Below are 15000 nucleotides of genomic sequence, written 5' to 3'. Positions count from 1 at the left end.
GAAGAACTAATTGGATTCATGATGGGAACCAAAGATTGGATGTGAACGGAAGAATGCAAGTAAAAGGGGTCCCCACCACAGATCAGTATGAGGACCGTTATCATCTTTCAGACTAAATAAACACATATTATTGAAATATATATTCTTCCATGGAAGGGGGGGGGGATCCGTAGCTGGACTGTTGTAAGTGTAGTATGGTCCGTGTGTTTTGAGGAGGTTCGATTGCCATGTCAAAGGGATCTGTTGGAGTAAGACATTTGAATCACATGACGCTGAGGAGGCAGCGGATGCAATGTATAGACAGGGTAAACATTAATTATGAATGCGTAGATACCTCTGGACAGCGGGACTCGGCGTGGACTTCTCATCCTCAGAGGCACACATGTCATGGGTGTGCAAAAAAGGCCAATTAAGATCTTGCTGGTCAGTGTGTGCCAGCTGTGGTAGTGCGGTGGGCTGTGGAACCCAGATGAGCGGATGTGCATATTTTTTTGTTGGGGCCGCCCCTGTGGCCAGGACCTGAGAGCAAGACTTTGCCCAGGAGGAAGAGGAAGAGAAGTCCCTGCACGAGAGTCGAGACCAGAGGGGTCGATACAGGAGAGTTCGGGTGGAGAACTAACGAGGACATAAGAGAGTCCATGGGTGTGCATGTGAGTGGAGATGGGAGAGTCCACCGTGAGAGTACCAGGAGAGGCTCATGAGAGCACCAAGACAGGCAAGGATGGAGGAAGAAGATGCAGACGTCTTGCACATGAAGCTTCTCCCAGGAGAAGCCTCCCATACAAGGAGAAAAAAGGGTCCCTCGGATGGATGTTGAGCGGGCGTCTCATCTGCCAGGATACCTTGGTGGACGTGAACGATCCCATTGTGTCCTTCATGAAGAGTCGGCGAGCTATCACCCGCACCGTGGAAAAATTCCAAATTCCTGCCATGACCAGCAGAGGACATTGCAACAAGCAGCACAGCCGTGCCCTCAGCCAATGATGCAGCCTTGTGCTGCACATGATTGAAGAAAAAGAAGAAGTAGTGCAGATGCGTGCTCAGGATGACATTCCATATACTTTTCCACATTCAGAGCGAAAGTACTGCAATACTGCAAGAAAGTTTTCCGATTCGTGTTCTACAGTGTTCAAAATGTAAAACTAAACTGAAATCAAGCAATTCCTCTGTCAGAGAGTGACGTGTTTAGACAGACAGCGTGAACCAAGTGCGTAACCTTGGTTTGCGCTTCGTTCGGTGGGTGATAAACATTAAATGAATGGATATAGTGTTTGTGAAGCACAGGAATTATATGATTAATGATTTCCTCAAAATTACTTGCATATGTTGACTGCATTGGTGGTGAAGTATTATTCTGACATAATATTGTGACATGCAAAGCAGTTGCTGCCATGCTTCATAATGGATCAAATCATTGCAAACGAAGACGAATGTTTTGAAACGTCTGGTTGATGTGGTATTCCATGTATCGCATCCCTCCTCTGATCAACAACGTCCCGATACTTGCCATTTGCCCTTCTTTCTGAGAAATATTCTGAAAACCCTAAAGCTTCTCTTCTCCTGTAACTATCCCAACAACCCCAACTTCCTTATGAGGTTTGCCGGAAAGAACCAGTGGCCGAAGTCATTCACGAACCACAACCCGAAAAACACCCCCAGTGCTACGAGATGGTCCACCATCTTCACATCTTTTGATGGGATGACACACACATCGATGCCCTTCAAGAAAAACACCAGGATGAGCAAAAACATCTGGGTCAAGATTCTGGATGGAACCAAGTAAAACAACTCGGTGCAACCATCTCAAAGCAACCGCCCAGCACTGAAATCTCTAATCTATGAAACAGAAAATAGAAAGCTAAATGTGATCAAGATACGACAGTGTTCACGTCAAATTACTTAAAGGAATACCATTGCTATTGGATGTACGTTTCATGCCACGACTTTCCGAATGGATATTTTCTCTTACTTACACGGTGTGTTCCTCATTGCTGCAAGCCTCCCCCTTCTTCTCACGTCTGCTGCACTTGTGCCTAAGTTGAAAGAGATTGAAAAGTCAATTTACTTCACATTTTGTGAGGGAGTGACAGTGTACCCCAAAACTGGTCATAAAAGTGAAGAAGAGGGAAATGAAATAATTTACTTCAGACGCTTCCAAAGGGTGGTTTTCTTCGGTGTTGTGGATGGTGATGACTGTTTCACACGAACGTCTTGTGAATCGGGAGAGCAAATAACACCAACGTCTTGTGAACCGGGAGAGCAAATCACACTCATTTCTTGAAAACCAAGAGAGCGATTCATTGTTGATTCCCTAAAAAAGAACACTCTTCTTAAATCCAAAAAAAACCTCTTAAATCCAATTAATTTACAACAAATGTAAAAAATGCAAAAATAGAATGATAGAAATGATATTAAAAATGTAAAAAGACCATCATTTACCACAAGGAGAATGTAAAAATACCAACACTTACTGCATAGAGAATGTAAAAAGACCACCATTTACCACAAGGAGAATGTAAAAATACCAACATTTACTACATGGAGAATGTAAAAAGACCACCATTTACCACATGGAGAATGTAAAAATACCAACACTTACTACATGGATAATGTAAAAATACCAACATTTACTGCATGGATAATGTAAAAATACCATCATTTACTACATGGATAATGTAAAAATGCCATCATTTACTACATGGAGAATGTAAAAACACCATCATTTACCACATGGAGAATGTAAAAATACCAATATTTACCACATAGAGAAGGTATAAATACCAACATTTCCGACATAGAGAATGTATAAATACCAACATTTACTACAGAGAGAATGTATAAATACCTGCATTTACCACACGGAGAATGCAAAAAAAAATTATGTAAAGAAAGTCCACACGGAGAATGTAAAAATACCAACATTTACTACATAGAGAATGTATAAATACCATCATTTACTACAGAGAGAATGTAAAAATATCAACATTTACCACACAGAGAATGTATAAATACCTGCATTTAGCACACGGAGAATGTAAAAATACCAACATTTACTACATAGAGAATGTAAAAATACCAACATTTACTTCATAGAGAATGTATAAACACCTGCATTTAGCACACGGAGAATGTAAAAATACCAACATTTACTACATAGAGAATGTATAAATACCATCATTTACTACATAGAGAATGTAAAAATACCAACATGTACTACATAGAGAATGTATAAATACCATCATTTACTACATCGAGAATGTAAAAATGCCAACATTTACTACATAGTGAATGTATAAATACCATCATTTACTACATAGAGAATGTAAAAATACCAACATTTACTACATAGAGAATGCATAAATACCTGCATTTAGCACACGGAGAATGTAAAAATACCAACATTTACTACATAGAGAATGTAAAAATACCAACATTTACTACATAGAGAATGTAAAAATACCAACATGTACTACATTGAGAATGTATAAATACCATCATTTACTACATAGAGAATGTAAAAATACCAACATTTACTACATAGAGAATGTATAAATACCTGCATTTAGCACACGGAGAATGTAAAAATACCAACATTTACTACATAGAGAATGTAAAAATACCAACATTTACTACATAGAGAATGTAAAAATATCAACATGTACTACATTGAGAATGTATAAATACCATCATTTACAACATAGAGAATGTAAAAATACCAACATTTACTACATAGAGAATGTATAAATACCTGCATTTAGCACACGGAGAATGTAAAAATACCAACATTTACTACATAGAGAATGTAAAAATACCAACATTTACTACATAGAAAATGTAAAAATACCAACATTTACTACATCGAGAATGTAAAAATATCAACATTTACCACACAGAGAATGTATAAATACCTGCATTTAGCACACGGAGAATGTAAAAATACCAACATTTACTTCAGAGAGAATGTATAAATACCTGCATTTAGCACACGGAGAATGTAAAAATACCAACATTTACTACATAGAGAATGTATAAATACCATCATTTACTACATAGAGAATGTAAAAATACCAACATGTACTACATAGAGAATGCATAAATACCATCATTTACTACATAGAGAATGTAAAAATGCCAACATTTACTACATAGAGAATGTATAAATACCATCATTTACTACATAGAGAATGTATAAATACCTGCATTTAGCACACGGAGAATGTAAAAATACCAACATTTACTACATAGAGAATGTAAAAATACCAACATTTACTACATAGAGAATGTAAAAATACCAACATTTACTACATAGAGAATGTAAAAATACCAACATTTACTACATAGAGAATGTATAAATACCTGCATTTATCACACGGAGAATGTATAAATACCAACATTTACTACATAGAGAATGTAAAAATACCAACATTTACTACATAGAGAATGTAAAAATACCAACATGTACTACATTGAGAATGTATAAATACCATCATTTACTACATAGAGAATGTAAAAATACCAACATTTACTACATAGAGAATGTATAAATACCTGCATTTAGCACACGGAGAATGTAAAAATACCAACATTTACTACATAGAGAATGTAAAAATACCAACATTTACTACATAGAGAATGTAAAAATATCAACATGTACTACATTGAGAATGTATAAATACCATCATTTACAACATAGAGAATGTAAAAATACCAACATTTACTACATAGAGAATGTATAAATACCTGCATTTAGCACACGGAGAATGTAAAAATACCAACATTTACTACATAGAGAATGTAAAAATACCAACATTTACTACATAGAAAATGTAAAAATACCAACATTTACTACATCGAGAATGTAAAAATATCAACATTTACCACACAGAGAATGTATAAATACCTGCATTTAGCACACGGAGAATGTAAAAATACCAACATTTACTTCAGAGAGAATGTATAAATACCTGCATTTAGCACACGGAGAATGTAAAAATACCAACATTTACTACATAGAGAATGTATAAATACCATCATTTACTACATAGAGAATGTAAAAATACCAACATGTACTACATAGAGAATGCATAAATACCATCATTTACTACATAGAGAATGTAAAAATGCCAACATTTACTACATAGAGAATGTATAAATACCATCATTTACTACATAGAGAATGTATAAATACCTGCATTTAGCACACGGAGAATGTAAAAATACCAACATTTACTACATAGAGAATGTAAAAATACCAACATTTACTACATAGAGAATGTAAAAATACCAACATTTACTACATAGAGAATGTAAAAATACCAACATTTACTACATAGAGAATGTATAAATACCTGCATTTATCACACGGAGAATGTATAAATACCAACATTTACTACATAGAGAATGTAAAAATACCAACATTTACTACATAGAGAATGTAAAAATACCAACATTTACTACATAGAGAATGTATAAATACCTGCATTTATCACACGGAGAATGTATAAATACCTGCATTTACCACATAGAGAATGTATAAACACTTGCATTTACCTCATAGAGAATGTAAAAATACCAACATTTACTACATAGAGAATGTATAAATAGCTGCATTTACCACACGGAGAATGTAAAAATACCAACATTTACTACATAGAGAATGTAAAAATACCAACATTTACTACATAGAGAATGTAAACATACCAACATTTACTACATAGAGAATGTATAAATACCTGCATTGACCACACGGAGAATGTATAAATACCTGCATTTACCACATAGAGAATGTATAAATACCTCCATTTACCACACGGAGAATGTATAAATACCTGCATTTACCACATAGAGAATGTATAAATCCTTGCATTTACTACATAGAGAATGTAAAAATACCAACATGTACTACATAGAGAATGTATAAATACCTGCATTTACCACACGGAGAATGTAAAAATACCAACATTTATTACATAGAGAATGTAAAAATACCAACATTTACTACATAGAGAATGTAAACATACCAACATTTACTACATAGAGAATGTATAAATACCTGCATTGACCACACGGAGAATGTATAAATACCAACATTTACTACATAGAGAATGTAAACATACCAACATTTACTACATAGAGAATGTATAAATACCTGCATTGACCACACGGAGAATGTATAAATACCTGCATTTACCACATAGAGAATGTATAAATACCTGCATTTACCACACGGAGAATGTATAAATACCTGCATTTACCACGTAGAGAATGTATAAATACCTGCATTTACCACGTAGAGAATGTATAAATACTTGCATTTACTACATAGAGAATGTAAAAATACCAACATGTACTACATAGAGAATGTATAAATACCTGCATTTACCCCACGGAGAATGCAAAAAAAAAAATTATGCAAAGAAAGTCCACACGGAGCAAGTGTTTGTGATTTATATATGTCGCTCTGTCGCCTCGCTGTTGCTTTGCTGATGGACCAATTTGTCCTCCCCTTTGCAAAACTAACAAAATGCCTTTACCCCTCCCCCACACAACCACCACATCCTCACATGCCACTCTCACCCCCCCGCAAACAAAAACAAAAACAAAGCATCTTCATCATTTACTCCAACACCATCAAGTTTTCATTTCCTTGACTTATATACTGCCATCTTTGCCTGAGCAAGCAGGAAATTGGCTTACACAGCATTGGAATTTTTGTGTGGGATATCCAATCCATGAATGAACACATAAGTGTTAAAAACAAACCAAACCTCACAAAACAATTCCGAAGTAAGATGAATAAATGTGCCAACCGTTGGCATTCAACATAGATGTGAAAAAGGTTTTCAGACTTCTTACAAATGGGACATTCATCCACCAGAAGATTTGAAAAACGGTGTAACAAGTGATTACAAGGAAGGATCCAGTGTACTGGTCTCCATTGGAGGTCACCATGTCATGGCGGTACAGTAGGGTTCGAAAAACCTTCCCAGTTCGGAAAATAAGGGGGAGAACAAGTTAAGAGGTCTCTCCATCGAACCCTCTGCTATGTTGTTTGCCGATGTGAAAGAAATTTTACACAACCTAAATGAAGGCCTTTTTGTTTGGGAAGGCCAATGAAGCCTCCGTTAAAAGGGGGGCAAGGAAGAGAGCTGGCAAGAGAAAAAAAACACATCCGAGTTCAGGAAAGGTAGAGAGAGAAGGTATTCGATGTGTATTTTGTTCATTGCTCTGCTGGTCCTGCTCCCAAGCAGGTGCAAGCAAAGCACACAACATTATATGCATGTGTGTATGTCCAAAGCACACAACATTATATGCATGCAACAATTCGAGAGTATCGCACACCGATCAGGCTTGTTAATGGATCAGCTCCGATCCAACTGCCGTTTGGGCTGCGAAGATCTGCGACAGATTTAACTCCCTTATCGGGAAAGTGTTGAATAAAACACCGATCAGCAGGCATATCCTGGAAAAAGGAATTGCAGGACAAAGGTTCTTCCAGAAACATTTGCTTCGTGTAAGAATGTGTCGCTCTTGTTGTTGTCAGAGCTTGCCACGCATTTAGCATGCTCTGATATAAACCAGAGAGAGGAGATGTGTCGATTTTGGAAAGGTTCATCAGGAAAAGAGAGTGGTCATGGCCGTGTCTCCCAGCCTTTTGCAAAAGTTGACGAACGACGTTGACCCATGGTGGAGAGGGTCACGTGTATAGCATGCGAAGAGCAACCGACAGTTGAAAGGCCATTAGCCGGCTCTTTATGTCGACCAGGCCTTGGCCTCCATCGGTCAGTGGTAAACTGAGGACCCCAGGTCGCAGCCAATGTTTACCATCACAGAAAAAGACACAAATCACTTCTGGAGATGTTGAAGCAACACCGCTGGAGGATGCAGCACGAAGAACCTGTGCCATCAGGTAGAGGCCACCAGTGTGTTGATGACCAAGACCCTTCCACGATATGACAGTTGTGTGATCAGACCTTTCCATTTTTGCAGTTTACCCTCAACAAACTTGAGCAGACCAGCCCAATTCTTTGCTACTGTGGTATTATTACCGAAGAACACTCCGAGGTATTTCACACCATCGTTGGCCCATGCCAGTGGAGCCGGAAGTCTTGGTGCCAATGATCACAACGGGCTGAGCCAAAGGGCGCTCGTTTTGTTCCAATTTACTTTGGCTGAAGAAGCCTTTTCGAATAAGGATAAACAATAACAAATGATAATATCATTGTTATCTTGCACGAGTACACATACGTCATCGGCGTATGCCAGTATCTTGATGGGCCGTTCAAGCTGGGACAAAGTAAACCCTGTTAGTCTACAGCGCAAATAAACCAGTAAGGGTTCGATGGAGAGAGCATACAGCAACCCAGAAAGAGGACAACCTCACAAGTCTAATTCCCCTGTTAACAGACAAAGGTGTAACAAGTTCATTGTTTATCTTAAGCACATGAGAAATATTATTATATAGTATTTTAATATAAGAGATGCAGGTCGAACCAAGTCCAAACTGCTCAAGCACTTCAAAAAGGTACTGATGGTCAACATGGTCAAAGGCTTTCTCCTGATCAAGGAGAAGTCCTAAATTTTTAGGGTTTTCCTTGCACAGTTCAATGATGTCTCTCACAAGGGAGATGTCATTGATGGAACGTTTTGGGACACAGTAACATTGGTCTTCCTTCAACATCGAGGATAGATGAGGAGTAAGTCGCGATGCCAGGGTTTTTGAAAATATCTTATCACTCATACATAACAGGGAGATAGGACGCCAATTTTCAACACACAACATGTCTCCCTTTTTGGGGATGAGGGTAAGAAGAGTTCGTCAGCAACTCTGAGGTAGCTCTCCAAGCTGGCAGCTTGCATTCAAAGTGTTCATGAGATCTGGATCCAATAAGTGCCAAAAGTTCCTGTAGAATTCGGTTCTATGTCCATCCAAACCAGGTGTTTTCCCAATGGCAAGGCCATGCCGGGCAGTGCCAAGTTCATCCAAAGTAATGGGTCTTTCCAGTTGAGAACGCCCATTTTCACACAACACTGGCAGGCCTACGGATATAGAGGCGACACTGAAAGGATTTATTTGTTCCATTGAATATATTTTCGAAAAGTATTCCTTCGCAAAAAGTTTGATTGCTGATTGTGTAAAGTTAATGGATGAATCTACCAATCGCAGCTGAGAAAGCTGCTTACTGGGAAGACGTTTGTCCAAGGGAAATAAGTACTTGGTTGGTACGTCTGCCTCATTCAGGTGTCACACCCTCATCCGAACGAAGGCGCCAGACCATGTGCATTCCTCTCAGTTATTTCCTTTAATAAGGACTATTTCTCATTTAAGGTTTTTTGTATGTTACTATTATTTTGTCCGATGACCCGTTGGAGATGTAAAATCTCCAACTGCAATAATTTCTTTATTTCATGGTCAGCCCTTGTTGAGAAAAACTGATACTGTTGACAGAAACGTTTAATTTGGGTTTTTACTAAATCCCACCATATCAGCGGGTTAACGGGACAGTTTAACTCCTGGTCTCGGAGAGCCGTCCAGAAGGATTCAAAGGCCTGAATGAAGTTGAGGTTTTCTAGTAAACTGTTGTTGAATTTCCAATGAGAGCTCCCTGGACATGGTTTAGAGCAGGGGTTCTCAACCAGGGGGGAAATTCCAGGGTTTCAGGAGGGAATTGGGACCACAGATTGGCAGACTCAAACTGTTGGAATATTGATCTTTCTGCAAACTACAATTCTACAGATTGTACATAATCTGCAAGACATCACACTTTATTGATTAAGGTGTGATGTCCTGTAGATTATGTACAATCTGTAGAATTGTAGTTTGTTTTTAATTTAATCTGTGACATTCAATAAAGTTTATTGAATGTCAGATTAAATTAAAAATAAAGATACATATTTCACTTTTTTATCTGTCTAAATATTCCATTTATAGTTATCTTTGACTTATTCTTGTTTTTTATTCACAGAATTTGGAGCCCATCATGAGTGTCAAAAAGGAGGGTACGATGATTCATATATTCAATATGGATTCACATCCATCATCATCAATGGAGAAGAAAGGCCTCAATGTGTTATTTGTAGCCAACTTTGTCAAATGATTCGATGAAACCAACAAAGTTGAAGCAACTTTTGCAGAATGTTCATCCTCAACACAAGGACAAGGACAAAAGCTTTTTTGAACGTCATGGGAATGCTCTCGAAAAGATGAAGCTGGATTCAACAGGGGCATTCCAACACATGAACCAAAAGGTTATTGAAGCTTCTCATGTCGTCGCAATGGAGACAGCAAAGCAGAAAAAAACCACATACAATTGGGGAAACTGATCAAACCTTGTGCTCTCAAAATGGTGGAAATTGTGTTGGGAAATGGTTTGGAGAAAAAAAAAAATTGCAGCAGTTTCACGATCAAACAATACTGTTCAAAGGAGGATCAGCAACGTGGCCATTGACATGAAGGATCAAGTTGTGCAGGAGATCAAGTCTGCAGCATTTGGCTTATTTTCAATTCAACTTTATGAATCGATTGATGTGGCATCGTGTTCCCAGTTGCTGGTGTTTGCAAGATATGTTCACTCAGGTTCATTAAAGATGAGTTCCTCTTTTGTTCTCCTCTTGAAGCAACTCCCAAGGCCTCAGATATTTTGGATAAGGTTTCATCTTTCTTTGAATCAGAAAATCTTTTGTGGGATAATGTCTGTGGGTGCTGTTCAGATGGAGCACCAGCTATGTTGGCGACAAAATCCGGATTTCAAGTTTGTGTGAAAAAGCGAGCTCCAAAAGTGAAAGGCATTCATTGTCTGATCCAACGTCAGACACTGGCCTCAAAAACACTTCCAGCTCCACTCGGGAAGGTTTTGGATCAAACAATTCAAATTGTGCATTTTGTCAAAGGAGGAGCTCTCAACTCATGACTTTTCAAACAGTTATGTATTGACATGGATGCAGGCCATCATTTGCTTCTTTTCCACACAAATGTTCAGTGGCTTTCAAAAGGAAATGTAACTGAGCGAGTATTTGAGCTTCGAGATGAGCTGAAATTATTTTTTGAAGTTCAGGGTAAGATGCTATTTTTTGTCTGGCTGGATGATGAGGAATGGATCATGCATCTTGCCTATTTGGTTGACATTTTTGAGCAGCTGAATAAACTGAATCTTCAGATGCAAGGAAGGAATACAAACATCATAAAATACATGGATTCCTTGGAAGCTTTCATGAGCAATCTGGAAAATTGGAAGAGAAAGGTCAAGATCAAAAATGTTGCAATGTTTGAGAAACTGTCATCAATTCTTGTTGCTGGTGGTGAAGACCAAGTGCTTCCAGAATTTGCAAAAAATGAAATTTTGCAACATTTGACAGCATTGGAAAATGAATTCAGCCGACATTTTCCTGAACTCAGTGATAAGGAGTTGGATTTAGTGTGAAATCCATTTAAATTGTCAGTTGAAAAAGTTCCTGATCATTGTCAAGATGAATTTCTGGAGGTGAAGACTGATTCAGGATCAAGAGATATGTTCAATGAGAAATCAATCCCATAATTTTGGCCCTTGATGTGCGATTCCTTCCCAAAAGTGTCAGAAAAAGCTATCCATGCAATGCTTCCATTTGTTTCGACATATCTTTGTGAGTCAGGCTTTTCAACTCTGTTGCCAATGAAAATGAAGCAACAAAGTGGATTGGAGGTTGAAAATGACCTGTGTTGTGCCCTTTAAAGCACACCTCCGCGTATCCAAGAATTGGTGAAGAAAAAACAACCACAGGTTTCTCATTGACTGCAATCTTCATCAGAATAAAAAGAATTACAATACCCTGGCATTCTATTGAACTTTTTGTTTATTGAAATATGCTTCAGTAACTTTAGTCTGTTAAGTAATTCGTTATGAATATTAAAAAACACTACTTTTATTCAAGTTTTAAAATCCATCAACATTTTCGATTGCTGTTAGATTAGAAAAATTCTCCTATAAAAATAATCCACGTAAATGTATATGTCCTAATACTGGAAAGGAAAAATAAAAGATTTTCAATATTATATGCATATTATTTGGAATGCACCTTTTGAGTCAGACAATATTGGAAAGGGGGGAATGACATTCTGACATATGGTGAAAAGGCTGCATGGGGCAAAAAAAGGTAGAGAACCACTGGTTTAGAGAGTTGAATAAAGACTCGAGCTCGGGAATGGTCGGAGAAACCGGAAGGCACGATATTTGATTGATACCCTCCATGTAATAAATGAGAATTTACATCGATGCGATCAAGCCTCGCAAGTGAGATGTGGTTGTTTAAACAACGACACCATGTGTAGACAGATCAGAAGGGTGCTGGACGTGCCAAATATCATGGAGATTATATTTCGCAATGATGTTTGCAAAAACTTTTGCAGTACATGGTTGGGGTTCCGGCTCATTTCGTTCACATGAACAATTAACAGTATGGTTAAAATCTCCACCAATAATTAGACATGTCTGCAAATCCAGTGTTTGCAGGAATTTCCTCAATTTGGCAAAAAAGGAGATCCGCTCGTCATTGTTGCTTGGAGCAGACACATTGAGAATTGTAAACTTGACCTGATTGATAGAGAAGGTCACAGAAGCAAGGTGTCCATAAATAATACTTGTAAATTTAAGGCAGGATGGGTGAAAATGTTTCCCTAAGACAAATATGATGCCTGCCTTCGATGAGGAGTTGTTACAAAAGAAACATTCCTTGTCCATAAATAGTTGCCACTGAGTTTGAACAGATCGGACAGCATGGGTCTCTTGTAACAAAGCTATGTTAAGACCATTGACCTCAACCAGCCGTTTAATTTGGATCTTGTGGAGTGGACTCCCACCACCATTAACATTTATTGTTCCACTCTTGAAACTGGCCATGAGGAAAATAATAGCTTCTAAGAATAAGATTAAAAGTGGGATAGTTGATTAGAATTCCTTTTCGCCTTGGCGATTAATTTTTGGAAGCGGTGACAGTGTGCCTCGTGGAAACCGAATAAGTCAGGCTTACGTACGATAGCCTGAGCACATTCGGGGAAGGACGGAAGATCTGGAAAGTATTCCATCAGGTTTATATTGTGTTTCCTGTATGTATTTTGAAAGAAGAGTCTTATTTGTTCAGAGGAGGTAGGACCTTGACTGGTGAGCTTCTCCACCGTTTCCACCTGACTTCCTGTTTGTTTCCTCCAGGTCAGATTCTTCAGTCAGTTTTAATTGCCGAGTCACACAAGCTTGTACAGTCCTGCATATCGATACTGTCGTCAGTATTTAAATACGGATTTGTACTGGTTACGACGTCTATGTGCTCTTCCATTGTGGGAACATCTCTTTGTGAAGTAACATTCTTGACGAATGCATAGTCACATCTAAACTGTTTAGCCTGGGTTTGCATCACAACCCAGCTATAAACTCTCATCCCGACTTATCACAGGCAGGGCGATTCATCAATGTGTGTGCCCTCCCTCAGATGGACGTTGAGCGGATGTCCCATCTGTCGGCATTCCTTGGTGGACGATAATGAGCCATGGTGTCCTTCACCAAGAGTGGGCGAGCTGTCGCCAGGACCGTGGACAAATTCCAAACAACTGCCGTAACCAGCAGAGGACATTGCAACAAGTACCAAAGCCATGCCCTCAGCCAATGATGCTTCCCTGCAGACTTCTGCTACATATGATTGAAGAAGAAGAAGTGCAGATGCGTGCTCAGGATGACATTCCCTACAATTTTCCACATTCAGAGGTAAAGTACCACGATACTGCAAGAAAGTTTTCTGATTCGTGTTCTGCAGTGTTCAAAATGTAAAATTAAATTGAAATCAACTAATCCCTTTGTCACAGAGTGACGCCTGCAGACAGAGTGAACCAAGTGCTTAACCTCGGTTCGCGCTTCGTTCAGTGGGTTATAAACTGATTAAATGAATGGATATGGTGTTCGTTCAGCACAGACTGATATGACTAATGATTTTATCAAAATTACTTGCAAATGTTGATTGCATTGGTGATGAAGTATTATTCTGACATAATATTGTGACATGCAAAGCAGTTGCTGCCATGCTTCATTATGGATCAAATCATTGCAAACGAAGACGAATGTTTTGAAACGTCTGGTTGATGTGGTATTCCATTTATCGCATCCCTCCTCTGATCAACAACGTCCCGATACTTGCCATTTGCCCTTCTTTCTGAGAAATATTCTGAAAACCCTGAAGTTTCTCTTCTCCTGTAACGATCCCAACAACCACAACTTCCTTATGAGGTTTGCCGGAAGGAACCAGTGGCCGAAGTCATTCACGAACCCCAAACCGAAAACACCCCCATTGCTACTCTATTATCCTCCAGCTTCACATCCTTTGATGGGATGACACACACATCGATACGCTTCATGAAAAACACCAGGATGACCAAAAACATCTGGGTCAAGATTCTGGATGAACCCAGGCAAAACAACTCGGTGCAACCATCTCAAAGCAACCGCCCAGCACTGAAATCTCTAATCTATGATGCAGAAAATAGAAAGCTAAATGTGATCAAGATACGACAGTGTTCACGTCAAATTACTTAAAGGAATACCATTGCTATTGGATGTACGTTTCATGCCACGACTTTCCGAATGGATATTTTCTCTTACTTACACGGTGTGTTCCTCATTGAGATAAGCCTCCCCCTTCTTCTCACGTCTGCTGCACTTGTGCCTAAGTTTAAAGAGATTGAAAAGTCAATTTACTGCACATTTTCTGAGGGAGTGACAGTGTACCCAAAAACTGGTCATAAAAGTGGAAAAGAGGGAAATGAAATGATTTACTTCAGACGCTTCCAAAGGGTGGTTTTCTTCGGTGTTGTGGATGGTGATGACTGGTTCACACGAACGTCTTGTGAATCGGGAGAGCAAATCACACGAACGTCTTGTGAATCGGGAGAGCAAATCACACGAACGTCTTGTGAATCGGGAGAGCAAATCACACTCATGTCTTGAAAACCAAGAGAGCGATTCATTGTTGATTCCCTGAAAA

General features: G+C 38.6%; 1 protein-coding gene across 1 annotated transcript in view; it reads right to left on the bottom strand.

Moving 5' to 3' along the window:
- Positions 1 to 1969: 1969 nt before the first annotated feature.
- The window catches only part of LOC147007299 (uncharacterized), a 27824-nt gene continuing 14793 nt past the window's right edge, over positions 1970 to 15000 (bottom strand). Inside the window, exons 2-5 of the mRNA XM_085867396.1 lie at positions 14793 to 14993; positions 14623 to 14682; positions 2144 to 2311; positions 1970 to 2033 (exon numbers count right to left, since the gene is read on the bottom strand). Of these exons, the coding sequence (XP_085723522.1) occupies positions 1970 to 2033; positions 2144 to 2311; positions 14623 to 14682; positions 14793 to 14993 (493 nt within the window). The remainder of the gene's footprint in view (positions 2034 to 2143; positions 2312 to 14622; positions 14683 to 14792; positions 14994 to 15000) is intronic.

This window comes from Eptatretus burgeri, unplaced genomic scaffold (assembly GCF_056783735.1).
Source record: "Eptatretus burgeri isolate ZD-2024b unplaced genomic scaffold, Ebu_testis_v1 Ebu_testis_scaffold_340, whole genome shotgun sequence".
Lineage (NCBI taxonomy): Eukaryota > Metazoa > Chordata > Myxini > Myxiniformes > Myxinidae > Eptatretus > Eptatretus burgeri.
Note: the sequence above shows the minus strand (reverse complement) of the source record. Positions and strands in the feature narration are given on the sequence as shown.